General features: G+C 41.6%; 3 protein-coding genes across 3 annotated transcripts; 1 reads left to right on the top strand and 2 right to left on the bottom strand.

The window, feature by feature from the left end:
* Positions 1 to 309: 309 nt before the first annotated feature.
* LOC311026722 (breast cancer metastasis-suppressor 1-like protein-A) lies at positions 310 to 7,883 on the bottom strand. The gene is made up of 10 exons (XM_084030418.1): positions 7,620 to 7,883; positions 7,334 to 7,424; positions 5,761 to 5,888; positions 4,733 to 4,812; positions 4,471 to 4,567; positions 3,231 to 3,320; positions 3,038 to 3,102; positions 2,916 to 2,955; positions 2,562 to 2,691; positions 310 to 434 (listed from the first exon to the last, which is right to left on the bottom strand). The coding sequence occupies exons 1-10, from the start codon at positions 7,753 to 7,755 to the stop codon at positions 317 to 319; spliced, it is 975 nt and encodes a 324-aa protein (XP_083886544.1). The 5' UTR covers positions 7,756 to 7,883; the 3' UTR covers positions 310 to 316.
* An 8,676-nt stretch (positions 7,884 to 16,559) lies between these two features.
* On the top strand, positions 16,560 to 18,976 carry nfkbiaa (nuclear factor of kappa light polypeptide gene enhancer in B-cells inhibitor, alpha a). Its single transcript, XM_084030865.1, has 6 exons — positions 16,560 to 16,865; positions 17,381 to 17,486; positions 17,667 to 17,874; positions 17,986 to 18,074; positions 18,181 to 18,441; positions 18,549 to 18,976. The coding sequence occupies exons 1-6, from the start codon at positions 16,633 to 16,635 to the stop codon at positions 18,576 to 18,578; spliced, it is 927 nt and encodes a 308-aa protein (XP_083886991.1). The 5' UTR covers positions 16,560 to 16,632; the 3' UTR covers positions 18,579 to 18,976.
* A 1,292-nt stretch (positions 18,977 to 20,268) lies between these two features.
* LOC311026948 (proteasome subunit alpha type-6) lies at positions 20,269 to 26,604 on the bottom strand. Its single transcript, XM_084030675.1, has 7 exons — positions 26,445 to 26,604; positions 25,532 to 25,626; positions 25,097 to 25,178; positions 24,519 to 24,674; positions 24,224 to 24,402; positions 24,020 to 24,114; positions 20,269 to 20,472 (listed from the first exon to the last, which is right to left on the bottom strand). The coding sequence occupies exons 1-7, from the start codon at positions 26,518 to 26,520 to the stop codon at positions 20,415 to 20,417; spliced, it is 741 nt and encodes a 246-aa protein (XP_083886801.1). The 5' UTR covers positions 26,521 to 26,604; the 3' UTR covers positions 20,269 to 20,414.
* Positions 26,605 to 27,333: the final 729 nt, after the last annotated feature.

Here is a 27,333-nt window from a genome sequence, read left to right as displayed (position 1 = left end):
GGCATAGTTTAGTCTCAGAAAGGCACGCACCTGAGCTCCACAGTTCAAAGTTCTACACTGCTCCAGATCCTCACTCTTCCTTTCCTTTAGTTTTTTTTAGCAGCACTTTGCATTGATCTCCGTTCCAGAGAAAATGACACTTTGTGACCTTGTTAATAATATCCACATACATACATATTTACAGAGTTACTTACACACGTGTGTGAGACTGTACATATGGCAACAATGTAGACAGATACCACACGGAAAGGAGACGAAAGAAACGCAGCAGAGATGATGGTCTGTCGGCCGTGTGTGTGTGTGTGTGTGTGTGTTTTTATGAATGCTTGATGGTGTATTTGCCTTTCTGCAGCTGGGAGATGTAGAGCTTTGACTTGGTGCCGTCCAGCCGTTTGAACCACACCTCGTCGTTGTTGATGGTGGTGATGATGGCACTGCATGACACAAACACATGCCAACATTAGCGCAACATGTGACATCATAGTAGGCAGAAGTGACCGCCAAGCAGAACAACGTTTTTACAGACAGCCAAAGGCTACGGAGCACAGAGGCGATACGTTCCAAAGGGCTGTGTGGGTTCATGTTTAGCACCACGCTGTTGCAGAAGTCAATGCAAAGAGGCGAACAGATTTTTTTGTGCCAGGTGGCAGAAATTAGGTGAATACACGCAAAACACGTAATCGGCTTATTCGCGCGAGTTGAAATGTTTCAGTGTGAGCAAGAAATTCACATGAAAGCCTATCAGTGTTGAGATCGTCTTCCTGACGTTGCTGAATTCTAAATGGAGGAACCTAATGTTGTCTCCTGAGTCTGTGGTCCCCCAGAGGTCTATGATAGTAGTCCAGAGTCCAGAGACCAGACAAGACCATGTGGAGAAACCAGAGACTGTCTGTGGTCCAATCAACAAGGTCTCTGCTGTATTTATGTCTAGATGACCTTATTTGGAGTGTTGATGGAGCAGCTACAATGTTAGCATAACCTAGCACCATCAAACCAGACTCCAATCAGAAAACAAGCATTTTAAAAGTAGTTATCTTGTGGTCTTACAGACAGACTTAACAAAGCATGACTTCAGACTTTTTACAAATCACCCCCATTATGGAGTTATTTCAGCATTCCAGCGGCGTTATCTGGTTATTGTTATTAAATCACAGCTAAATACTTTATTCTGGTTCGTCCAGCTGTAGTAAACCAGCTGACGTGTGTCTTGCTACATCCAGTGAATCCAGCTTGGTTAAATCCACCTCTGGATGATGTCATGAACTCAGACAGGATGGTGTTTGGTTTCCTGGTGGATCTGGGACTTCAACATGTACAAAGCAGCACTAGTGGTGATTTCAGACGTGATGGAACCTGCCATTTCTATGCCTTGTGCCCTGGTGCACCGTAGCAGAGACTTTGTAAGTGCCTCTCTGAAGTGGAACTGTACTGAAAGGATGAACCGCATTAATAAACATATTCTATCTTTTGGTGATTGACGATTGTATCTTCCAGTTGAGTTGAGATCTGGAGAAGGAAACATCATTTCTGGCTACATGTTTATGTCCACAGTCTGCTTTGCTCTGCTCTATGGCAGCTCTGCCCGCTCACAGCAGCCAGCTGTTTGTGTCAGCGGTGCTGAGGAGGGTGGCGAGCTGTGAAAACATCAATGCACACTATTCACTGAGGATCCTGTTGCACAAAGAACAGACTGTGGAATCACAAGCATTCAGCCTCATACTCTCGTCTTTGTTGAAAACCATCCAGGATCATTTCCATTATATATGAATCCACCATGTGTCACAGATCCACACAATGTTTTACAAACACCATCATTTACAGATGAGTACACACACCATTTAGCATCATAACAAAAGCTCCCTGTCATTACAGAGGCTAAGTCCCGCCCCTTCCTGTGTCCCCCCATTGGTACTTTATTTTCGGGGGAAAAAAATGTATTTAACGGAGAGAGAGAAATAATTTTGGTACCATGAATTACACATATTACGTCAGGAGATTTAAAAGATAATTCTTCAAGTCCAGAAAGTCTCAGTGTGTCGTAGGTTTGTCGTGGTATCATTAAGTTTAGTGTGAAACCTCTCAGTGAACTTTATCTCTGCTCTCACACAAAGTTACAACACTACCGTTAGCTTGGCCTGCTAGCTAGCTAGCTTACATAGCTACTTTCCATCACTAATGTAACTTAGCTAATGTGGATAATCCAGCGACTCTTTTTATCAGCAGGAAGAGAAAGAAGGAGACCTGTTGTTATAGTAACGTTACATCCTGGTACCCAACACATAGAGAGAGACGCCACTTACCACACTGTTGGTGGAAAGGCTTTAGAATTATGTATTTTCTTATAGCTATATGACAAAATTAAACTTTCTTGACATGTAAAATATTCTTTCATTTAAATTGACAAACGTCATATCTGTGTAATTCGTGGCACAATGCATACAGAATCAAAACATTATTACTACAATACATATTTATTCTGAAATAAGGTCCCATGAAGGGGTGGGACTTTGCCTCTATGACACACACACAACACACACACACACACACACACAAACACACACCTCGTGGGGTACTCATCCTTCCTGTTGATACAGATGGCCTGACCCCTGCAGTACCACTGGTTGTCGTAGAAGAGTCGGCCATCCTCGAAGCGCGCCACATGGTGATGTCTGTCAGGTTTGACTGCCGGGACTGGAAGGACAAAGGGGACAGTGTACGTTTAAAATAATTTCAGCGCATAGAAAAGGGAGGACAGGGACAAGGACAAAGACAGTAACATTTGTCTCCTTTTCAACGATGAACTTGAGGACTTTTATCTGAAAGTATTGAATGAGCGCCTCCAGAGTAACTGCGGGTCGATCGCTGCACTACACGCCAGATATTGAGCGTAACAAAGGACGAGGGGAGACTCTTACCATCCACCTTCACCCTGTGTGGCCCCAGCGATGCCATCGCCTGTCGGGGAGGAAACAGACAACCAAAAAGGTCAAATCACAACACATCCACCAGGCGACTACTGTGTTTGATTCCAACATACCTTTCTTATTGCAGTCCAGTCTTCCAGAATATCAAGATCTTGCAGCATGTAAACGATATAAGGCCGTGAAGGAGGGATTAAGGAACAATGTACAGGGAAGTGGCAGGAAACATCTGTCCTAACAGCACGCCACTGAAGTGTAGCAGAGACGTATGGTGCAGATGAATGTTGGAAGAATACGGGAAAAGGATATCAGAAACAACAACAGGCTTCTTTTTCTTGACGGGACAGAATGGGTCCTTCTTCTTGTTTTTCCGTGAGTGCAATCCATCGTTCCACAACTCTGCAGAGCAAAGAGGATTGTACAGATATACCAGCAGCTTACTTTGCTCAAGTACCAAGGCAGTAACAAACGTAATAGTTATAAGTTGTAACTAATAGCTTTTTTTTAATATTTTTAACTATTTACTTATGGTTTATCGATCATTATAAGTCAATCCGATCAACAACTTCTGGGTTACCAGGTTGTGAAAAGTCTCTCTTCCTGCATCTGAAATCACATACTTTACATGTGTACTTTAGTCCAACACACTTGTGTGTGACTATACAGCAGTACGGATTGTCAGACTAGAGCCGGCGGGCCGATATTAGGCTTTTTCCAAATTACTGATCGGCATTTATAATGGCCGATAAATGAATACGAAACACCCTCATAGAACTTCACAGAATTTGTCTCCAGTCTTGTTCGAAGTTATATTTATGAAGCTTACCAAGTCTTACTGGTAACTTTGTGTTTGGTTGTTGTTGTTATTGTGTTTTTGTTCAAAGGACTTTAAGTTATCTTAAGTTTGTATTTTTATACATTTTTTTTGTCAGAACTTTAATATATTTTGATGTTCCTCTGCTCCGTTGTGACAATAAAATAAACAAGTTTATTTTTAAACTGCATTACCTTATTATTTTTGTGAATACTCATAAATTACTACAAATAACTAATGTTAGGGAAATCTGTTAATGTTTTGTTACGCGTTTCTGAAATAAAAAAAATTAAAAAGAATTCGGCCGATATATTGGAATATCGGATTTTTAAATCAACAAACATTTGTATCGGTATCAATTCAAATTCAAAATCCTTTATCGGTCGGGCTCTATTTCAGACACACTGAGCTGTAATTACTCTCACTTCTGAAAACACTATGGTAACCATGCCAACTTGTTTAATTTGTTATGCTTGTTTAATGTTTATTCTGTGAGAATTCATTAATAGTACAACTATATCTTGAATTAATTGATTAATCCAAACAATTCATTGATGGGTTTCCAATTTTGATAAATGAATTGTTTTGACTTACTGCCAAACAGAAATACCAGATAACTGCTGCTTCAGCAAGTGAAAGTGATGGATGCTTTTCTCCATTTCATAACAATAAAGAGAGCATGCTGTAGGTTGTGGGGAGAGCAGCCAGGGTGTGACTGTGAGCTCCAGTTTGTACCTGAGGTAATGTCAATACTGTGTCTGTCTTCCTCCAGTCTCCTGATCTTCTCCTCCAGTTCACTCTGCACGGTGTCAAACAGCAGCAGCTTCTCACTCTGGGACACAGAGACATCATCATCCATCATGTGGCAAAAACTAAGCCCTCAGACTCAGAGTTGACTTCCAACACTGTAGAAACAGTCAGTTACTTGAACGCTGTGTGTTTTCACATGGAGAATCCAAACCTAACCCCACGTAAGACTCATGTGTTGACCTCTCACCTCCCAGTGTTGGCAGGCAGCCTGGATCTCACACTCGTACTTGTTCTTCACTGACTCCAAACACAGCTCTCTGTAGATCCCTGTGACAAGCATGAACAATTAATCAATCTGAGGCGGCCAGCAGCAAAAGATCAACATTTTTTCTCAATCAAAGTTATGATAAAGCCCATAAACTACAAAAAGGAATATTAGGTTGCCACAACCTTCTCTGTTTGGCCTTCTTTTCCAGTATTCTGGTGAAAGAGTTTCATGTTTGTTTCATACATGAGCCATGACGCATCCTAACGCACATAGGTCATAGGTGGCTGCATCAATATTTTAGGCCAAGGATGAAGAAAGAGAAAGACGGCAGGAGCTGTTCAGTTAAACAATTGTTCTCCAGAATTGCTGAGTCCACTTTTAAGTTAAATTAAATATGTTACTCTGACACAGCAAAGCCCGTCTGTATTATTAAAGTCCCAGTCGCCAACATTTTTTTGATCATATTCACTGAAGCCAACACTACGCTCCGATAGAACAACATAAATCATCCGGTTTTAGAAAAAAAGCACGCCTCTACGCGCCTCTATGTGCACGTAGAGCCTGTTGTTTGTTTTGCAAAATATCAACAGCACCCGGATCATCCTGTCCAATAAGCACGCAGGGCTGTGTTCGTGCACACACAGAGCCCCTCCCCCCTTGGGTCGTACCACTATCACAGGGGGGAGGCGGAGGGAAGTAGCAACAAGCTTCTAATTCCTCGGTTAAAAACCGAAACGAGGAGGTCCAAAACAACCAAGGAAAAGAAAACACTTGTGGAAAAGAAGGAAAAAAAGAAAGATGGCGACGGTGCCCGTGATAAAACCAGAGTCAACATCGGACCCGCGTTTCAAAGGTGGCGTGATCTAAGGGGTTTCAAAGGGCACGGAGTCGAGGGGGAGGAGCTCGGTGGTCGTGGGGGAGGAGCCTGAGAGTTGTAAACATTCAGAATCTGACAGAGTGCCCTCGATCCACCGGACTTGCTGACTGGGACTTTAACTTTGACTCACCAGCAACTTTGGTCCTGATCTGCATGTTCTCCTGCAAGTTGGCTAAAGGTTCCAGGTACTCTTGAGCACAGCCAGCCATTACCTCCTGCAGCTTGATGTCCACCTGGCTCAGACGCTCCTTGTACAACCTGAACAGCACGACAGGAGGAGGCAAAGAACATAACTGAGCATTATAGAGAGCTGAACAATATCATAATATTGTGTAAGTCAAATCAAAACAGTGGTAATGAAAAAGAAATGTGATTAAACCTCGACAGTGTAGGCTATGAAGAAGAGCAGAATAAAGGAGAGTTGCAACGAATCAGATTTCCCAACTGACACTGGTGTGCAGAGCAGCCAAATAGTGAAACAGTGCTTGGGCTCATCCCAACGTGCACACTCACGGACGCACGCTCTGAGTCGTGTTCCCACAAAGATTGTGAGGGTTTGGTTCTGTCCCACTAGCAAATCATCGAGTGCTCGACTCTGGACTCTCTCGCAGATATTTGGGTCACTTTATGCACACTTTCCCTAAGTCCACATCTCTGAGGACTTTGCCTGAGGGAATTACCCACAAATCATAGCGTTGTGATGTTAAACACAGCGTCACAAGAAACAAGGCTTTAAAAAGGTAAACAACGAGGATGGCACATAGGTGTTCATCCTGGTATATTACATTTACACACGACTTTAACACTGAAGATTCATGGTGGGACATAAAACACATCAGAGGAATGAAAGCAGAGGTTAAAGGTTATTTGACAGTTACCTGTCGTCTGGTAAAACAAGAGCCTGGAAGACGTTCAAATCAGGAAGTGGAAAAACCTAAAATAAAAGCCCACAACTGTAGATAACAAGTTTTTGTGTCATCAAAGTAACATGATATGGAGCTGACTAACTTTAACTTTAACCCTCCACCCTCAACCCTTTACCAGGTAACGTCAGGTAAGTCCCTGAAGGTTCAGAGCTCGAGGTCTGACAGGGGACACTGGGCCTGGACCCTCGTCTCTCCACAGCAGGCAGCAGTGCATTTAATGTATGTACCTGCCAGGGGCGGGACACAATATGATATATTATATTGTATATATAATAGAGCCTGATCTTAAAAAATACATTTCTTAATTAATGTATCCTTTATTTATGCAGGGAGACCTCTTTATTTATGATCATCTTAATTAAGATTATGAAATTTTTTTTCAATAAAAAAAGAGAAAAAAATGTGCATCTTATCAAACATATTAGTTTCTTAACAAAATGTAAAGTGATACCCATGTGTTTTAACTATATTTCCACACTTGTGAATCTTCTTGCCTAGTACCGGCCAGAATGGCTGATCGATCTTTTGACATAGTTTGACATATTAATAAGTAATTTTCAAAACAGAATTTCCACTCATTAAGATGGTCAGTTTGTACACATTGCTGATAGGAAATATTGTATAAGGCAAGACTTTGAGGTTATATCGCCGAGCATCACCAGGTGAACTGACGAGCAGCCCAGAGTCAGAGGGAAGTCCAGCTCCAGTGTGCAGCACACTGTTGGCTGAGAGCAGACAGCAGGAGATGGAGGCTTGATCTGTTGGGAGGGAACTTACTGCTCCTTCAAGTCAGTGAACTGTTTCTCCAGGGTGGTCATCTCGTCCAGGCACTCCATCCTCCTCCTCTCACAGTCCTCATCATCCATCTCTGTTCACACAAAGACATGACAGGTCGGACATCATCTCCACACCAACTCCTTTCATCCGCCATCACAAACCAGCACGCTGGTCGAAATGTCAGCTAACTTCCAACAGCACTGGTATACCGTGGTGAATACATCCTGACAGACGAGCATATCTGACTAATGCCGCTGTGGTTGATATTTAAGGCCTGTTTTCCTACCCGAGCTGTCTCCATCTTCAGACACGGACGAGCTAACAGTGTCCTCCTCGTCTGTACTGCTGCCGTCATGCTCGGGAGAATCCACCTCCATTTCTTCGTGGTTGCTTTCTTTCTTCTCCCGGGAGTGAACCGGCATTGCGACTTCCAGATAAGCCGGTGGTAACGGGGGCCGAAGGGCTGTTCGTTAATTTTACCCCGAATAAAGAGGCAAATGTACCTCAAACAGCTAACCGGTTAGCTAGCCTACATCTAGGCAGCTGGACAGCAAACATGGCCGCCGTCGGCCAATCACACGGAGCTTTACTGGGTCTGTCCAATCAAAGGCTGGTATGGGTTACACGCAGGCAAAGGTTTCTGGGACTTGTAGTTTCTCAAACTTAACTAATACGTAGCCTACTGTCTGTGCAAGGTTACATGATGTTTTTGAGACGTTTTGTAAACATTATTCATTATATTATATTATATTTTCATATTATATTGTATTATTATTATTATTATTATTATTATTATTATTATTATTATTATTATTATTATTATACTATGTTGCTGTTTGTTTGTTCTTATCTTACCAGCCAATGGGCCAGGCCTTTTTAATTAAGGTGATACGGGTACTACTTTCTATGACAGTCAGCATTCAAAAGGGTTCACGTAAATAAATGTTTAATTAATGTTTAACAATTCATTTATTTATGATTAGCCCTACACCATGAGGACCCCACAATGGACCAATTGACCTTTGACCTTCTGGAACAGAACATCTGTACCTGAATTCGTTTATCAATGACTGCCTGCATTATTGTAGGAATAAGTGACTCATGAACATGTATAACCACAGAAGATTCACTAACTTTTTCTGATGCTAATAAAGCATTTTTTTCATGATCTATTAACATTTAACTGCACTCTTGATGGTTTATTATCGTTTGTTAATTACCAACAGTTTGGTATTATTCCATCAATGACCATTTAAGGACCATTATGAGTGATTCTATCAATACATGTTTTTATCAAATTCTGTGTGCTCTGAGGGGAAACAATCTTGTAATCATACACAGCCCTGTCCGAGACGATCAATCAGCAGCAGGGGGCGTTCATGGTCGTGCACATTACGGAAAAGGTCAGCCCATCTAGACGGGGTATTTGTTTCGGTGTCAAGTTCAAATATCTTTCTTTAGACTTTTTGATTCTCACAAATCATTGTTTTGTCGCATGAGGTTGGCATGGGTTACCATGGTTACCAACTGGTGAGGAGGCTGTCAGGATGTTGAATAAAAGTACACATGCGTAGTATGAGACTTTTCACAAACCAGAAATTGTTCTTATTTATTGGCTTATAATGATCAATAAAACATAAGTAAATTGTTGTATTTATTATACAAACAGATATACAGGAGACAATAAAGATTGTCGAAGCTGATGTGGTAGAAAGATACACACTCTGAAAGGAAAATCATACCAAAAACGTTGACTTTAAATATTTCAATTACACATATATTTTAATTTGTGAGTTTAACATAAAGGCTCATATTAGACTCAGATTTGATTTAATCAAATTGATGCAAACATCTCCATAAACCATGTGCTTATTCAAGTATTACATACAAAGTGCAGGGGAATGTTTACATAAACACATTGTGTGTATTCAAGTATTATACATTTGTAATAAGGCAAGGCAAGGCAAGGCAACTTTATTTGTATAGCACATTTCATACACAAGGCAGACTCAAAGTGCTTCACATCATAAAACAAAGTGAGAAGAAGAAGAAAAAAAAATAGAAGAATTAAAAGAAAATAATAAAAAATTTAAAAATGCATTACAGAAAGAAAAGAGAATAAAAACATATTTGCAATAATTAAAAACAGTGCAGACATTAAAAGATTTAGCAGAAAGCTATGGTGAACATAAAAGTTTTCAGTCTAGTTTTAAAAGTGGTCAGAGTTGGGGCAAGTCTTACAAAAATGTCTTTCTTATAAATAGAAAGAAAAAAATGTTCAGAGTTCAGTGTTCATGTCAGTGAAGCGACATTTCCTTATCTCTCATAACCTCCTTTTGGGATCAAGTCAAGTTTACTTGATTGTTTGTACAAAACATATTTACATTATGTTCATAGTTTGTTTTAAATGAATACATTTTGATTGTCTGTATTTCATTTACATTTTACTTAAAGTTTCATGTTTATGTTCCATGAATAGTTGTTTTTCGGAGTGCAAACACCACAGAGGAAGAATGACACATGCTGTCAGTGGCATCATCATCAGTCAGTCGGGGAAGTTTTGTTGGCACTTGAAGCAGACAGGAGGTTTTGACGGTGGTATGTTGAAGAGGTGCCAGAGAGCCTCAGCTGGCTGACGGGGAGATGATTGGAGCACCCGGGGGTGAAAGCTGTCACAGCTTGCTGCTTGACTCTGTTCTCTCTTACCTGAGAGTCACTGATGGACAGACAGGGAGGAGTGGTGGAGGCTGGAGCTGTGTGATGGACGCTTGGAGGTGTGTGTTTTAAATGAGAGGGTCGTTCATGAGAAACATACTGCAGCACCTCAATTTGACAAAACAAAATAAGAGTCCATGATTCCAGCACAGAATCGTTGTGTAGATGTTCAGTATGTGTTCTAATGAAGTGAGGATAATACAATATGATCAGTAATCAGGCCGACGTTGTGACTTTATGTATCATCGACTAACTGATCAGCTGCATACTGATATTCCTTCACTAGTGATAGTTTGCACTAGTCACTACTTTTAGTGATTAGTTATAGTATCCACATGTCACAAAATCATAGCAATGTGGTTAAAATTATACAAATTCACACAAATGATCTCATAATTATCTAACATTCTTTTGACTGTCAGAGATTTTGCCATATCATTTATACCAACACAATTATCATTTAGTACATCTGCGTATTTTAAATCATTGTTGTAAATATAAATACGATCACACAATTAATATAATTAAATTTCAATTAACTTGTATTTATAGTGTCATATCACAACAGAAGTTATTTCAGGACACATAGATTTGTCAGGTATTCATTTTGCTGAATTCCTCAGCTGGTAATCCCGTCCAGATATAGTGCATATTGCAATATAAAATGACATATACTATGATACATGATTTTATCCACAATTACCCTCTCCTACTGATGTTTCTTCAGAGTTTTAGTGCATTTTATTCAACTGTCTGCTGGAGCTGCAATTCGCGTTACAACCACATGGGGGCGGTAAAACATTTTCTAAGTGGTTAAAAAAGAGCTCACTAGATCTAATTGAAGAGTATGATTCATCCTATTTATTATAACACTGAATAATAATGATACAATCATAACTATATCATAAAATAAATGTTGTTTATGAATGGATGACTGTATCTATGAGTACATAGATGAATGGAAAAAAAAACTTGAAGATAAATACTTGCTGTATTTGAATGCTTCAAAATGTTACAATGCTAGGAATAATATATCACTCAATATTAGTGAAAAAGTAGTAAAATGAAACAGAAGTTTATCTCAGGACACTTTACACATCGAGCAGGACTAGAACACACATGATGTTCAGAGTCAATGCATTTTATGACCTTTGAATCATGAAGCTAACTTTGTTAGCAGCTGCACACCAGAATCCAGATGGATCCAGATCCTGTAAGGGTGCTGCTCGGGGGGGTCCACAAACCAACGACGTCACAATGACCTCGTCCACTTTTATATACAGACTATTGTCATCAAAAGACAACAGGCAGAAAACGTCCTCAGTCCGCACCAAACGCTAGAATACATATGAGAATGTTTGACAGAGGCTGCTGACACGCGGCTCGTCTCTCCGCTGCCGGTCAGATCCACATTCACACCGCTGTAAGTGTGTCAGGAAACTCTGCTGCTCTCGTTTGTATTAAGGGCAGCACAGGGTGCTGGAAGAAAGTGTGAGTAGTTACCTTTGTGGTTTGTATCATAATGCTGTGCTTTTAAGTGGAGACTGCTGACTGGATGGATGAATGAATGATTCAAGTTGCACAGAAAGGACTGTGTGAGAAGAAGACCAAACAGTTCTAGTTTCGTTATGTAAAGTTGTACTCAGAAGAAGATGAGTACAATGTTATTTGCATGTTCTCCTTTCATGTCGACGCGCCAGAGAGTCACTGTGGTGATAACAACGTACATCTCTGACCTCAAGCCGTACTTCCACTCACAGACTGCACACAATGTCTTTGTTGCCTCTGGTATGATTTTAGGCTTGCAGTTCAAACATACTTTAATCTCTCTGACACTTTCATATTGATGTGATTTCAGATTTCTCTATTCTAAGAATCTTTCACAACAAACCCAACGTCATATTGTTGATTCACTTTTACAAAGCAGAAGTTGAAAGGTAAAACGTGGAAGAAGGCCTCTCATGCACATTTACACCAATACAATAATACAATATGCAGGAGCATGTATTGGCATGAAGATGAAACGGGGCCAAGCAGAGTGTTTGTAAATATTAGCAATAATATTAAGTTTGAAAGTATAAACCTACTTCAATCTCTAGTTGCATTGATTACTCATGGCTGTACCCGTGCGCGGCCCGGCCTTTTGTGTTATTCAGAAATCTCAAAAATAAAAAATAAAAACATCCGCAAATAAAACCAAATGCTGCACGGCTCGATACGACGAGAAGTTCCTGTCAGACCTCCTCCTCCAACCCTGCAGGTCTGCTCTCCACCCCCAGCAGAGGTTGACATTCATACATACATGTTCAGAGTGTTCAGGGTGTCAGCCCCCACCCTTGGAGCTCTCTCCCAGCTGAAATCTGAAACGCTGCATCTCTGGACATTTAAAAAAAAAACTCCTTAAAAACCAGCTGTTCACAACCACCTGGACGGAAGTCTTCACTCCTTATTTCAGTCTCTTTGTAAAGCGTGTGGGCTCCTTGAAAGGCGCTATAGAAAATGAAGTTGTTATTATTATTATTATTATTATTATTTGTGATTTAAGTGAATTGACTAACTGAATCTTTAACCTTTAAACTTTTTTTTCTATCAGACTTAACCAACAAGTCTGAAACTGATAGCAACTCAATGACTGTGAGAGGTGTCAAGGGTAGTGAGGGAGGAGCGCAACAGATCAAATCACACTTGTGTGTGTGTGTTTCATTTTTAATTCAATGTTATAAGTAACCACAGTTATCAGCACAATACAAACATGTAGGCTCCCTCCCATGGCTTAAAGGTGTACTGCATATATGAATGTTAAATAAAATAAAAGTAAAGATGGACGACATTCTGCAAATGTATTTGGTGACACAAATGAAATGTTCTGCGACCCACTGTGTGAGAATCATAACTACAACAGTGTGGGAATGCCAGAGGAGGGAAATAAAGGTATTACCCCTTCTCTGAAAAACACCCACGCCTCCCCCCCAAAAATATGCATTTGCACATTCAGCATGAAACCGAGGTAACAAAGGGGAGGATTGCACTTCAGTATGACAGTTGAAAGTTTCAATCGTTTTTTCAGAAGCTATAAAAAAAAGATGCTGAAAGCATGTTTCCACACCAAAATCTCATCACATCACAGGCCCTGAAGGTGAATAACATGCTTTTTACAGGTTTGGAAACCTGTTGAACAGCGTTTGTTCTGGAAAAACACACAGGATGAAGACCTTATACATTAAGTCCTACCTGAACAATGCTCTCCATTCATATCTCATATCATATGTTCATTCACGCTCATACGTCAGGCATCACATATTGCATGAGCGACTTCAATGTCTTCTTTCATGAAGCCTGGCGTGGTTGTGAAGTCCCTCTGAAAGAGGACCGGCCTGACTCATACCATCATGTCCATTACTTCATACGAGCCATGGAACACAGCCATGCGTGGACTTGTCATACTAAAATACTACTTTTTACATCAAGCCACACATTGTGAAAACATAACGTGGGTGTAGTTTGTGTAAAACTCTGAGAGCTGCTGTGTCACCGAGCCCACACAAGGAATGGATGATTACTGTAACAATGGAGTGATAGCTTCCTTCTGAAACAGGAGGGAAGTGTGCATCTGGGAAACCAAAGCTATTTTTACACAGCGAGCAAGGAACTCAACACAATTAATAGTTCAATCCTCTGGCGGTAGGCAATAATCAAGTAATGGAATATTTAAACATATAGTTCAGCATTTTGGGATTCAGGCTTATTTGCTTTGGATAAGAAAATCAATCTGTCAGTCTCATGTTTACATGCAAGACATGGAGCCAGAGAAAGGAGAAGGAAGGCTATGAGCTTAAATACAGGAAGCAGCAGAACGCTGATGATGTCACGTTGTCTGTACGCTAATCATGAAACTAGCCAGGAGGCTATTAGCTTAGCTTAGCCGTCACTGGACATTTACTTGGCACCGATTACTGTAATTAAGTGACTACTGGAATAAGAGTGGATCAATTATGAAAGCTTCTGCAGACTGCTATATTTCCATTTAGCAAGACATTTTCTCCAAATGTAATTCATAATTGGTTATTTCTTTAGAAATATTGATTGTTGACAGTTCATCAGCTCAAGCTTTATTATGGTTAAAATAGTTTTAGAGACCTGTTTCAAGTAATGGTGATTTTGGAGGCTGCAGATGCAGAATAGCACTGTATTACGCTGAGTGTGGTGTTAAAATGATTTTCTCCACAGGGGAGATTGTGGGAACGCCACATACAGCAGCACCATTTAACATCCTGAACATTATAACCCTCATGAAGTAGGATTTATTATTTCAGATATAAACCTAAAAGGATGTGGGCCGAGGTTAGTTCCCTTTGGTTAGTCTCTGACTTTACACCTCACCAACAGGGTGTGATGCCCTCGAGGCATCATACTGACTCAGATCAGTGGAATTTTTCCAACACACAGACAGAGGGCAATATACGCCACTTGACGCTGAACTGGTGTCAGCGCTTTCACACTAGTTGGTCTCCATAGCAACCAGCGGTAAATAGGAAGCAAGTGGAGACAAGAGAACTTGTGCAGCTTTAAAAAAAAAAAAAAGTTCTCAAGGATGTAAAGTGGAAGTCCCAGTATTTCCCATGTGGGGTAAATATTTACACAGAAGGAAAGAATCACGACAACAGGAGAAAGAACACGGAGCTGCAAGAGCAGTTTTCCCATGATGCCTCACTCTGATACTGAGTAGACATTAAAGTATGTGTGGCATTCAAGAGACGGACGCCTGCATGAGCGATATTTGTCTGATGTGACGCACTCACTCAGACAGCGATACCGCCGGCTGCATTTGATGACATCACATGACATCACGCTGCTTGACTGAGTACCGCCCCGTAGAGGTGTGAATGCAGCACTGCTCTTGGATACTGTTGCTATGTTTTCAACCAAGCTCACCTTTGACAATGTAATGTAAACAGAGGTGATCCTGGGAGTTTTATCTTTATGTCAGGAGGAGCAGCTCTGTCACGCACCTCGCCACCATGTTATGCAACAGAAAGGAATTTCCTCTTTAAGACCTCACAACAACCGTGCAAACACATACACACAAAAACTCACAAGGAAGTTACAACACTGTGTCCAGAAGGAACCAAGTTCCTACCAACAGTCATACATTTTCTGTATTAAACAGTGTTTTCCAGGATCTGAGCTGCTTTGTGCAGGCATTGACCTCAGGGTGCGTTGGGCATGAGCACTGTTAGACGGGTAAGTCCACGGCGTCCTACTGTGGAACACGCAGCAGCGTTGGGTTAATGGGGGAGTCTCCGCCAGGAAACTTCAGAATCTCCCCCCCTCCTCTGCTCTCTGAGCTGCGTACATGCACTTTGTAGTGCAACCATGTACAGACACAAGTGTGGAAATCCTCTTCTTCTGTCGGATCCCTTCAATGTGTGGAGTGTCTTTGTGCTTTTGCACCACATGCACTGTTTATCAAATCTCCACAAGGTCACCAAAACCTCTTCCCTTTGTAAAAAAGAAGAACTGAATCTGCCTCAGGGACAAGGGACATGTTAGCAGGTCTGATCACCATAATGCATTTTTTATATCAACTGTTAACAATGTGAGATTAATGAAAATATTTGGTAGAAAAAAACATGGTTAGATGCAGAAATATACAAACATATGAGTCTTTCTCATATCTCAGTGGAAAAGACGTCATGCTGAAAATTCTTCTTTGCTAAAGAAACAGCACAAATCTAGTAACTTACATTCACACCATCGTGCAATATCAATATTCTGTGCAAAATTAACATACATTATGTGCAATAAGGTGAATTCAACCACTCAGTCTGCCCATACTTTACTATACATATATATATATATATATATATATATATATATATATATATATATATATATATATATATATATATATATATATATATATATATATATACATATATATTTATTTCCTGAACTTATTTATATGTGTTCTGTTTTGTGTCTTGTTGTTGCACTATCCTCTTTGCTGCTGTAATAATGCAAATATCAGTACATGTTTATTATCCTTATTCACAGGAGACTGTTGTTCAAATGAGCTTCATCTCGAACTCAGATCAGTTAGATGAACACAGTGTGGTGATTATTGGGAGGCGTGGGCCGTAGATCATTGGAAAGTTCGATGCTTCTTCTTTAACTGATTTCAATTAAGCCAACAGTAAGTCCATGGAAAATCCATCTAAATGTGAATCAGCTCACTTCCCCGTGCAGGAGGGAATTCTTCTCTGAGACAGCCTGTCTGCTTCTCATTCATGCTCATTGACTTAAATATGGCACGTCCTTTAACCTACATCACAGGTGAAATAGGTGTCTAATAGGAAACTACAAGTTTTCGTTCTGAGTGTCTTTGGGGGGGATTTTTCTCACAAAAGCACAAGCCCGGTGTGGTTTCCCTTTGCTTTTTCGAAGACAAGTCAATTGGAATTCCCCGCTGAAGCTCCGCCCTCCGAGCGCACAAAAAGCAGCGCGCCTCCCTCGGCTGCACTACTCTGCCCTGAACTTTGGATAGAAACGGAGCTGCTGCTGCTTCTGACCGTCGCAAAGACAACATGGATGTCCACCGAGTGTCTAACCACAACCAAATGGATTATAACTTCGACAGCATGGAGCCCAAACACGGGAAGGTGCTGCCGTGCCAGGAGGACCGCTTCGACAGCGGCCTGGACTCGCTGAAGGAGGACGAGCTGGTGAGCGAGTTCGAGGAAATGACTGTGAACATACGCGAGGAGCTCACACAGGAATACGAGCCTTGGAGAACCGCGGTGACCGACGACGGTGACACGTAAGATGATTATTTTGTTCTTTCTTCAGATCTTTAATTATGCAATCGTGCATTTGCGCATTTCTTCCAAATGTGCGCAAATCAAACGGGAGCTTTGCACTCCGAGCTCAGAATCGAAACAAGAAACTCGATGCACGAAAAGCTGCATTTCACGCATGAAAATGAGTAAAGTTAAGAAGAAAACAAGAAGCTTTTTAAAGTGTGTGCGTGTGCAGCAAAGCGCGTACACGCTGCGTGTGTGTACTTTGGCTGAGAGCGCAGTCTGGGCGGTGCCAAAGTCCGCCGTGCGCGTTCAGGAAAGTCCCTGGCCCTCTGCCAGGAACTGATAAAGCATCAGATGTGTCAAGCCACAACTGGTGGAAATAACCCGACAAAACTCCGCTCTTGCGAAACTCTCCACTCTCCAGGCTTTGTTCTCTGTTATTCGGCCTGAACCACTTCCCCCATGCGTAATTTTTTTTTTTGTTGAGCACTATTTTAACCTCGTTTTCTCTCCCCTCCTCTTCAACCCACAGGCTTCTCCACTTAGCCATCATCCACGAAGCCACGGAGCATGCCTTTCAGATGATCAAACTCTCTCACAGTCACCCCTTCCTCAACACACAGAACCACCAGAGACAGGTAGGAACCAAGCACAGCCCGACGCAGACCCAAACCTTCCTCCACACACACACACACACACACACACACACACACACACACACACACACACACACACACACACACACACACACACACACACACACGTTTCCTTTAAAGTCACTCCAGTCATTAAATATGTTCTGAATGTGTGCTCCCCAGACTGCCCTCCACCTGGCCGTGATCACAGAGCAGCCCCAGTTAGTGGAGCGGCTCCTGAAGGCGGGCGCCGATCCCCGTCTGGCCGACGACAGCGGCAACACGGCTCTCCACATCGCCTGCAAGAGGGGCTCCCTCGCCTGCTTCGGCGTCATCACCCAGAACTGCCAGCGCCACATCTCCTCCATGGTGTCCTTCCCCAACTACAGTGGTGAGCACCGAGTTAAAGTGGAACTCCTAAAAACGCATGCAGACATTCATGTTTCAAGAAGTTCTTTTCTTTGGTTATTAACTGAGCTTTTCCTCCATTTTCTCGCCACAGGACACAACTGTCTCCACTTGGCGTCCATCAACGGCTACGTGTCCCTGGTTGAAAGCCTGGTTCGGCTCGGTGCCGACATCAACGCACAGGTAGGTGTCATTACCTCAAACAGCAGCCCATTTAGCAAAAGGATGTCTGAAGGGAAACCGAATGCAGCCAGAACCTGTCGCTAATCCTTCATGTTGTTGCTCGTAGGAACAGTGCAGTGGACGGACATCGCTCCACCTGGCCGTAGACCTCCAGAACCCCACGCTGGTCCGCCGCCTTGTCGAACTCGGCGCTGACGTGAACTGCTTTAACTACGGCGGCTTCACGGCGTACCACCTCACCTACGGGCGCCAGAACGAAGAGATCCGCTGCCAGCTGTACGAAAGGACGGCGCAGGAGCTGAGGGAGCTGCCTGAGAGCGAATCGGACGAGAGCGATATGGAGGATCTGGACTCATTGGAAGATGAGGTTAGTTTCTGGATCGGTGTCCTCCAGAAAATATCTCACCTGAAGACTTGGTACAATCTGGCCTCTGAAGTCCAGCTTCCTAACGTCTGTTGTTTTCTCTCCTCCAGCTGTACGATGACATCAAGTTCGGGAAGTAAACACAGCCGTCCCTTCACCGGTGGTGTGAACCACAGCGAAGCTGCTACTGGGTCGCCAAGCCACGGCCCCCAACGAGGGACACATCAGTCCACGTCCTCCGTCCAGGTCCAAGTCCACGGGCGCTGGTCCCAGGATCAAACGAACATGGATGAAGACGGTGTTCAGCCTGGTCAAGCCCGGTCCGGATCACAGAAAGATCCACACCGGAAAACCACAACGTCCATATAGTCCTCCTATATACTGTATAAATAGATATTGATGTGTGTATATATATCAGACATGTGTAATATATTGTAAATACAGAGATATTATTTTTTGTACCTGTACATATGTTGTGTGAATTCCAACAATATTAACAAAAGATTGTTCTGAATAAAAAGAGGTTTATGAATATAAACAGTTGACTGGTTTTGACTTATTTCTTCGCTTCATGACCTTTCCAAGTTGTCAAACAAGCATCATTTCTCACTCGCACAGTGACGAGGGTGGGAGTCATCGCCCAGACTTGTGAAAGACAAAAATGATCACACTTGGAACAGTCTGGGATTTCCTTGTTGGGGCGAGGTCACCAGGTCTCTGAGTCACCGCGTTGAAAGTCCCTGGGCGGCACAAGAGGAACATAATGTACTTCAACATTCAGCCCTACCCTGATGCTACCGCTGAAACGGCACAAGGAACTGGCACTGGAAATACCGAGGAAGTGTCTTTTTGGGAAATGCGCCAGATATGGTGATTAGTCAAGCTGCTGTCACAATGACCAGGAAACTTCGCAGGAGTCTGGGAAGTACAAAATCTCCCCGTCTGCTGATAGATCTGCACATAATTGTCAGCAGTTTTCCTGTAAGAGATGACCTGAAATAACCAGCAACTCCCAGTATGCAGAAAACCTGGAGCCAGCACGTATTTGTTACCAAGGAAATGTCCCTGAGTGATTAGCTTTAATAGCAGTGTGTACTGTATCTAGCCTGTAATTGTCTTCATGGCTGTAAACATTAACTAGACCTCTATAGGACTGCAGGGGGATTTTCCAAGGACAAAGTTTTTACTTAACGACAACGGAGATTATGTAAGAGGCGGTTGCTGTAAATATGAAATCTACGCCTGACAGCCTGAAGATTGTTACTGCATTTAGGATGAACCGCATGAGATTTTGGCTGCAAAAAGACAGGACTGTTTGTCCAAGTGGTCTAACTGAGAAGGACAAGCTGATGATTATTTCTGATCATATTAATCGATGCTGAGCATCTAACCACCAGAGGCACAAATGTCACATTGTCAAAACCAGTTTGAAAAATCGAGGGGAAAAGAATGTTCCCTTCACAAAGAGAAACTACTAGTGTGATATATCCGGTGAGTGGAAGAAATCTATTTCTGACATGCTCCATGTGCGTAAAAAAAAACCCAAACCAAAACCTAAAATGTAGAGAGAATGAGGTCAAATGAGGTCTACATCAGTGTGTAGTAAAAGAACCACTCCACAGCACCTCGGCATGTTGTGCATTCAGAGCCACAACAGGAAGCTCACAGGTAGAGCTCTGCACACGCTTGTGTTCCCAGAACCGTGAGACGCCTCTTACATGGCCAGGGGTTAAAGAGCTTACACACATGTTTACAGTGTAAATGTGTCATAAACCTGCAACATATATTATATTCATGATGAAGCGTAAACAGATACAAAGACAATAGTGATTTTACTTGAAAAAAACTTTTTTAATTGCTGAGTGCAACAGTGGGGGTAAATGTACAGCAAACAAAGATAACACCAGCCTCCTCCTGGGAACTGCATTTCCCATCATGCTCCAACATAATCCGACAGGTGACGCATCTCTGCTCGCTCAGTCCCGCTCTGCCAGAGACACCAGGTGGGTGTCCACTTCAGTCTCTGTCAGGATCCTGGAGAGATGAGACAAGGAGGCGGATGATTCTGGGATCCAACATATATTTTAGCTGCCACGATTCATCAGTATGTGACTGAGTGGTAGAGACAAAGATGCTATATTTATCATAGTATGGATTGTTACTTGAATAAAAAGTTCAATACATCTCCTTATGCTGTGGAAAATTACTTTTTAGAGATGAGACCATTTTAAATTAATTTAAAGTACTTTGTAATGATGTATGTTTACAATGCTAAGCCATTCAAATAATTGATGACAGATTAATATATTTATAAAACATATTTTAATTCTATATTGGCATTTCTGCAACACAATTTCACAACATAACATTTAACAAATACAAAGATTTATATTTGCTTATAGGTTGTATTCATGTTAATGAATTTTTTGGGACATTTTAATTTTTGGAAGAAAAAGGTTTGGGGGACCCCCTGCAGTAACTCTTCGGACCCCCTAGGGGTTGTGGACCCCCTATTGAATATCTCTGCAGTGATAAATGACCTTCAGTGTCTTTAGGTGCCATGGTAACCAGGGCTTATACATGTTCATTCTTACCTTTTCGCAGAACCTGTGCGGTCACCATAGGCAACTGCTCTTCCTCTACAACTCAAACAGCCTATGGTGTACCGCAGGGTTCAATTTTAGGTCCAATTTAATTTTTTCTATTTATATGCTTCCACTTGGCCAAATTATCATTAGACACAGTGTTTCTTTTTATTGCTATGCCTACGACACACATACCTGCGGCTGAACCGCCCAACACCATCACCAGTCCCATCAGCATTTGCCCACTATCCCAGCGTCAAGCCCACTGCCAGAAACTTGGGTGTCATTTTTCATTCAGATTTAACAAGTCATCCAGTCCCATTTCCTCCATATCAGAATCTCCAAAATCCAAAACATACTATTGCAGCCCCATCTCTCAAAAGTAATTAATGCCCAGGGCCCCTTCTCCATGAGGGCCCCTCAGCTTTGGAACAACCCGCTTTTGCACGAAACCTTCCTCATATGCGTGAGCGTCTCGCTGCCTGTGAGGCGGCCCTGGGGGGTCAATAATAAATATGATTTATTTTCTCCTGCGTGACCATAAAGTCTACCGACCTACCTACCTGAATCAGTGACTTAAAAAAAAAAAAAAAAAAAAAGTCTTAAAACATATTCATAGACTCGCTTTTATGTGATGTCATCTTGTTATGGTATTTTTACCCTATCGTCTGTTCATTTAATTTATTTATGTTTTTACTATCCTTTAAAAAGGTGTCCCAACTTTTATTTAATTTCACTATCTTAAAGATGTGTATATCGGTATACATGTATAGATATGCGTGTGCTTTCGCTTTGTCTGTCAAAGGACTTTGTAAACTTTTGTTTCTATAGGTGCTATACAAATAATATTTATTATATTATGATTAAAACAGTCCCTCAACATTCTACTGAATGTGAGCAGCAATGACCGACTGGTGATAAAAACTATAGAGAAATCCTCATGGTCAACTGTTACTCTACTCTTACAAGAGTAACAATAGCGCTGGCCGCCAAACCCTCATTTCATCATCATTGTGATATTAACAAGCACGAGAAACGCATCACAAAAGGCGGTCTGAAACGTGATGAATTAGGGGCCATCATGAGGCTAGCCGGCTGTTTTTTATTATTTGCAATGGGAGCAACACGTATTTACGCTACAATCGCCAGGAGGATGGCGAGGTGCAGAGTGCCGATTGAAGACACCAAACTGAAATACTGGACCAACTGAACGTCCCAGTGTGAGAAACTCTGGCTTTGATCTGAATCTTAACAAAACTATGGTGATCGCCCAGATGATTGCTCGTAGGGGCGCCCTCTCTCCCCATGCTCTTCATCCAGAGCAAGTACATCCAGAGCAAGTACTCTAACCAGTGCCAACATTTTTACTTCTGAATATTCAGTATCATAGCAACCAAAGTGCTCTTAAGCGCTCCCAGCTAGGCGTTTTCAGAAGACAGCCTGGAGTTTTCAGCTTTGGTGGTCACGGCCCCTTATCCCCTGCTGTGTGTCGGACTGGAGGAGCTCGCTACATGCAAACAGAGCACTATGACAACTACACTTGTGACTTCGTGTAAGTGAAATAAATGAAGCAAGTATAAAGCCAATCTATCAATACACGTGTTCATAAATGTGATGCAAACATGAATAAAAGTAATGTTTTCATCTGCTCTGTCCTCAGTCTCTCAACCTGTTTTACACAAGCACAGCGCGTTAGCTCAGCTAACAGGAAACCATACAAACGTGTCAAAGTGTCAAATCACACAAAGCTGCCCCTCCCCCATCCCCCAGGTAACAAATCAGCAAACGGGGAGGACAGAAGGAAGGACTCCTTCACTCAGGAAGATTATTTTTGACATTTTACATTTGTTTCCATTGAGATATTAATGATTTTGTTGTTGTAGAGATTACTGTTGCTCTTCTAAAACATTTAGCCTAGTTCCATTTCAAATATTCAATATCATATATAATCCAGTGACATCAATCTGATATTTTGAATAATTGTGGCCTTTTTCACAAACCTACAGCTGTGAAAGTTGTGAGAGGATGTCATAGACACATGAGTTGGTTGCATGTCAATGTATTCACATATGAGGAGAGAAAACCTTGAAAAGTTAAGCTTTTTTTTTTTTTACAAAAATACTTAAAGGTTGTATCAGCGATTTTGGGCCGAAACATAAATGATCATATTCATCTGTTTTTACCTCACGATCCGCTAGCTGCCCGCCCCATAAGCAGGCAGTAAAAAAAAACGGGTATCTCTAGGCAGCCTAGGCTCCGAGATCGCACACAAAAACAAATGGTACTACCAACACCTCAAAAGCAAAATAAACAGTGTTCCAACCAATCACAGACAAGGGGTGGGTGGCACGTTCATTAAAATGCGCGTCCATGATCATTTTCAAAACACGGGAGGGAGGGGCTAGCTGGCTCGGTTTGTTTTGGATATCGCAACGGAAGTGAGGGCAACCAGAATCGCTGATACAACCTTTAAGGGCTGTCACTGTATAATGGCAGTGGTTTGAGATTCCACTGCCACTGAGAAAAGAAATAAAATAAAAAGTTATTGAAGATTGAAATTGGTCGTATTGTACTTTTACGTCCCTATCAACAGCGACAGCAAACGGCCCCTAACATCGCCTACAGTGACAGGTGCACTGGTCACATTCAGTTCATCGCACTCTCCACTGCATTGTCATCTTTGGTGGTTGATGTGAAACATCTTCCTAAATGAGCTCTACATTTCCCAAAACTGTGAGGAATTGAGGTTTCGACACGGAGCTAATGAAGACAACAGCTGCGTCAAATATTAAAATAAATAAAAATTACACGGTTAATGTATGAAAGTCAGCTTACCCAAATCATTTACTCTCCATTCAATAGATTTTTTGGTTGGAAAAAACTGAACTCCCGGATTAATCCGAAAAAACATCTTTGAAACATTCTTTGCACACTGGAGGTTTTCCTTCTAACATGCAGGGCTACTAATCAAATCCCCATGTGTTGGGTGTCGTTACCTGAACTTGGGGTCCTGCTTTGTGACAACGCCCACCTCCAGCTCAGAGGGCTTGAAGTCAATGGAGAGAACAGTTGACAGACAAGAGATTGCCGTCTGAAGGGGAGAGACAACAAGATTGTGTTCATGATGTCCATTACATCGTATTTGATCATTTACTGAATGTCACATTGTGCGCTCCATCTGCGTAAAGACATTACAGTACCTCAATAGTTTGGTCAAAGGTCCAGTCCAGTTTCTTTTTCACCTTCTTCTCCAGGAAGCTGGTGGCTTCTGTCTGCTTCACTCCAGCAGCGGTGGCCTTGAAGCCACAGTAGTAGCCTGCTGGGTCGCATTTGTAAACCTGGGGGCCGTGCTCCTCGTCTATGCCGATCATGATCATACCTACAGGCAACAGTAAACGGAGATGACGATGACAAGTTCAGGGTTTTACGCCAATACATTTGGCTAATGTCATGAGAAAACCCCGAACCAGCCTGTTAATTAATAACCAAACTTACAGCAGCCCAGTGGTCGCATCTCAGCATTCTGTGTGTAGACTTGTGAGATGTCAGCAAGTCTTTTACACAGCATGTCCACTGGGATCTCGTAACCGTACTTGTACTGCCAGTTGGCTGCCTCGTAGCGAGCACGCTGGACCTGGGACCTGCTGTCAGCTGTAAGAGACGAGGGAGGGGGGGGGGGATGAGAAGGAGTGTTGTTGCTCCTAATCTCTAATGTAACGTCTAAATGACATCCAAAGAAAGCTGTTCATGGCAAAAGTAGCAGCTGTTTGGCGATAACAGCGATGTCAAATGACTAAGACTTGACACTTTGAATTTTAACTGAAAATACGTAAAGAGGTATTTGGGTTTTAACTGGTTTTTACACCTTTTTGTTCCCATATACAGAAAAAACTACTGCTGCAAGAAAATACCGTCTAGATTCAAAATAAACAAAGATACATTCCTGGACTATTTTTTTTTTTTAAAAACCTAAAACAATAATGAATTAATAAAGCACTGCTAAGTGTACACGCCAATGTAATCCATGTCTTGCTGTGTCTCCTCTTAACACATTGCAGTGGGGTTTTTCTTACCTGTCATGCCAGACATTACGCATCCAATATGATCTGTTATTCTGAAAAGGTGGGTCACTGTGGCGGCATCCAGAAGCTTATCCTGTTACAAGGAAGAGATGGTTCCATAGAAGATGAGTGAGTTTAGGCACTTCAAATGAATAAGTGCTCTGGGTATGCTTGTGAGCAGTATATACCTAATATAACATGTACACGTACATTAGTCAAAATAGTCAAGGAGTGTAAATCAAATTGCATCTCCCACAAACACAAAACTATGTCAATGAGAACTTACTAAATAAATACATTTCACCAAATATTTGCTGGTTTGAAGCTCATATATGCTTTGAGTTTTTGACCACTAAATATTCAAAACTCTTTTAAACATCTACCTCTAAATGTATGTGCTTCCACTGTCAGAGCAGCGTGAACACAAACACCAGGATATCAACTCACCGGTACTTTCTTTTGTGTTACAACAATTGCACAGTCCTTCCCCCTAACTGCTACCGATGTGAGACCACCTTGGTTTATAGCCTTGAAAGCATATTCTGCAAAAAACAAAAACAAGAGAGTGTCATGAAGTGTACATGTTCATCTGACAACAAGGGAAGGGAAAACAAAAACAGCAGTGTTCGATGACTTAGAACGGTGGAGTCGATTTAATGACGTTTATCTCAGCAGGAAAGCCGAACAAGCAAAGGACTGTTAGACACTGACATTTCATAACAGACCGAGTTTCTCTTGAGGCATTACATTGTGCTACTTGTAGGATTTGTGGCTACACATCAGGGACAGCCCTGACTGGATATCCATCTACAAAAGATTGGGTTTTATTATTATTATTATTTACTGCAAAAGTCTTATTCATATCGAGTCAATCTTAAAAGACACGACAATATCACAAATTACATAAACAACGTATGGCCTTCATATTTCGGTTTCCCTTTAAGCCCAACCAACACTCGCCACATTAAAGATTAACATTACACGGAATCGCTGTCATTGTCACAAAATGCTTATTATTAGTTTATTAAACCAACCATAACTTTTGACTAGATGGGAAGTTCAGCAATGAATCAGCTCGCTTGACTGCAATGCTAAACATGCTAACTAGCATACTAGCTAGCTAGCCATCGTGGATCTAGCTTTTTATTTAATTGAAGCACGTGCAAAGTAGACGTTTAATAACAACTTTTAGACGACAAAACACGACTGTGGTGGTTTTATATGACACTACTTTCGATTTGGTGGGGTGTTGTTTTTCAGCTAGAAGCCAAGCTAAACGAACCATGACAGAGCACTTAGCTGGCTAGCAAACAAGTTAGCCTGCGAGCCGGCTTTTGTCTGAATACATCCACATACTGACCGACTTGGTAGAGTCTTCCTTCGGGAGAGAAGATGGTGATGTGCCGATCAAACCCTGCACTTGAGCCTCGGGACATTTTACAAGGTTAAGTTGACCGAGAAGTTCGCCCCAATGAATTTGCAAACAGCTTTTACTTCATGCACAATGTTTTACCCGGAAGTTGAATGATGGATCCGAACTTCTTCCGGTGTCAGAAGCCTGTTTCGTTTCCATGGTGATATAGGCCTAATACCATGCTGTATGTTCAAACAAATCCTCTATGGGTTTGGTACGTTTTTCCTAGTTACTCGGCTATCAGTTTAGAGGAAACGTTTCTTGTACTTGCTTGGGTATTTCCATGTTCTGCTGCTTTCTCTACATTTGAGACGGAAATAGCACAGCTGGTTATTTGTATTCCACTACATAGTTATGAGAAATTTCACAGAGTAATATTTTACATTCAAAATAAATAATTATCAAAAAATACACTGCATGGCCTAAGCTTAAATAAAGTTGTCAAATTAGCTGTCATGCATAGTAATAATAATAGTAATTACATTAAATTGTTTAAATGAGTTCGTTCAACCCCAGTTGAACCCATTAATTAATGAAATAAGGTCACCATCATCCATTCTACAAGTCCATCTCATGGCAAGAGTTATTATATGATAAGTATTTAAATAAAAGCCTTGTTTCTACAATTACTATTTTTTATTTTACTTATGGTGTTTGTGTGACGCCAGCTAGGTAAACCTACTTCAACACACGCTCTGTTTACTCAAACACTTGCCAGGATATTTGGCTTTTGGCCGGTGTTTCTCCATCCATGGACTAATATCTTTTATTTTATGACCAAATTGCCTTCAAAGCTGCTCTGATGATCTTCCAACAATATTATTTAGCAGTGGTG

This window comes from Eutrigla gurnardus (assembly GCF_963514095.1).
Source record: "Eutrigla gurnardus genome assembly, chromosome: 16".
Classification (NCBI taxonomy): Eukaryota; Metazoa; Chordata; class Actinopteri; order Perciformes; family Triglidae; genus Eutrigla; species Eutrigla gurnardus.
This window is presented reverse-complemented; position numbering and strand designations above follow the sequence as displayed.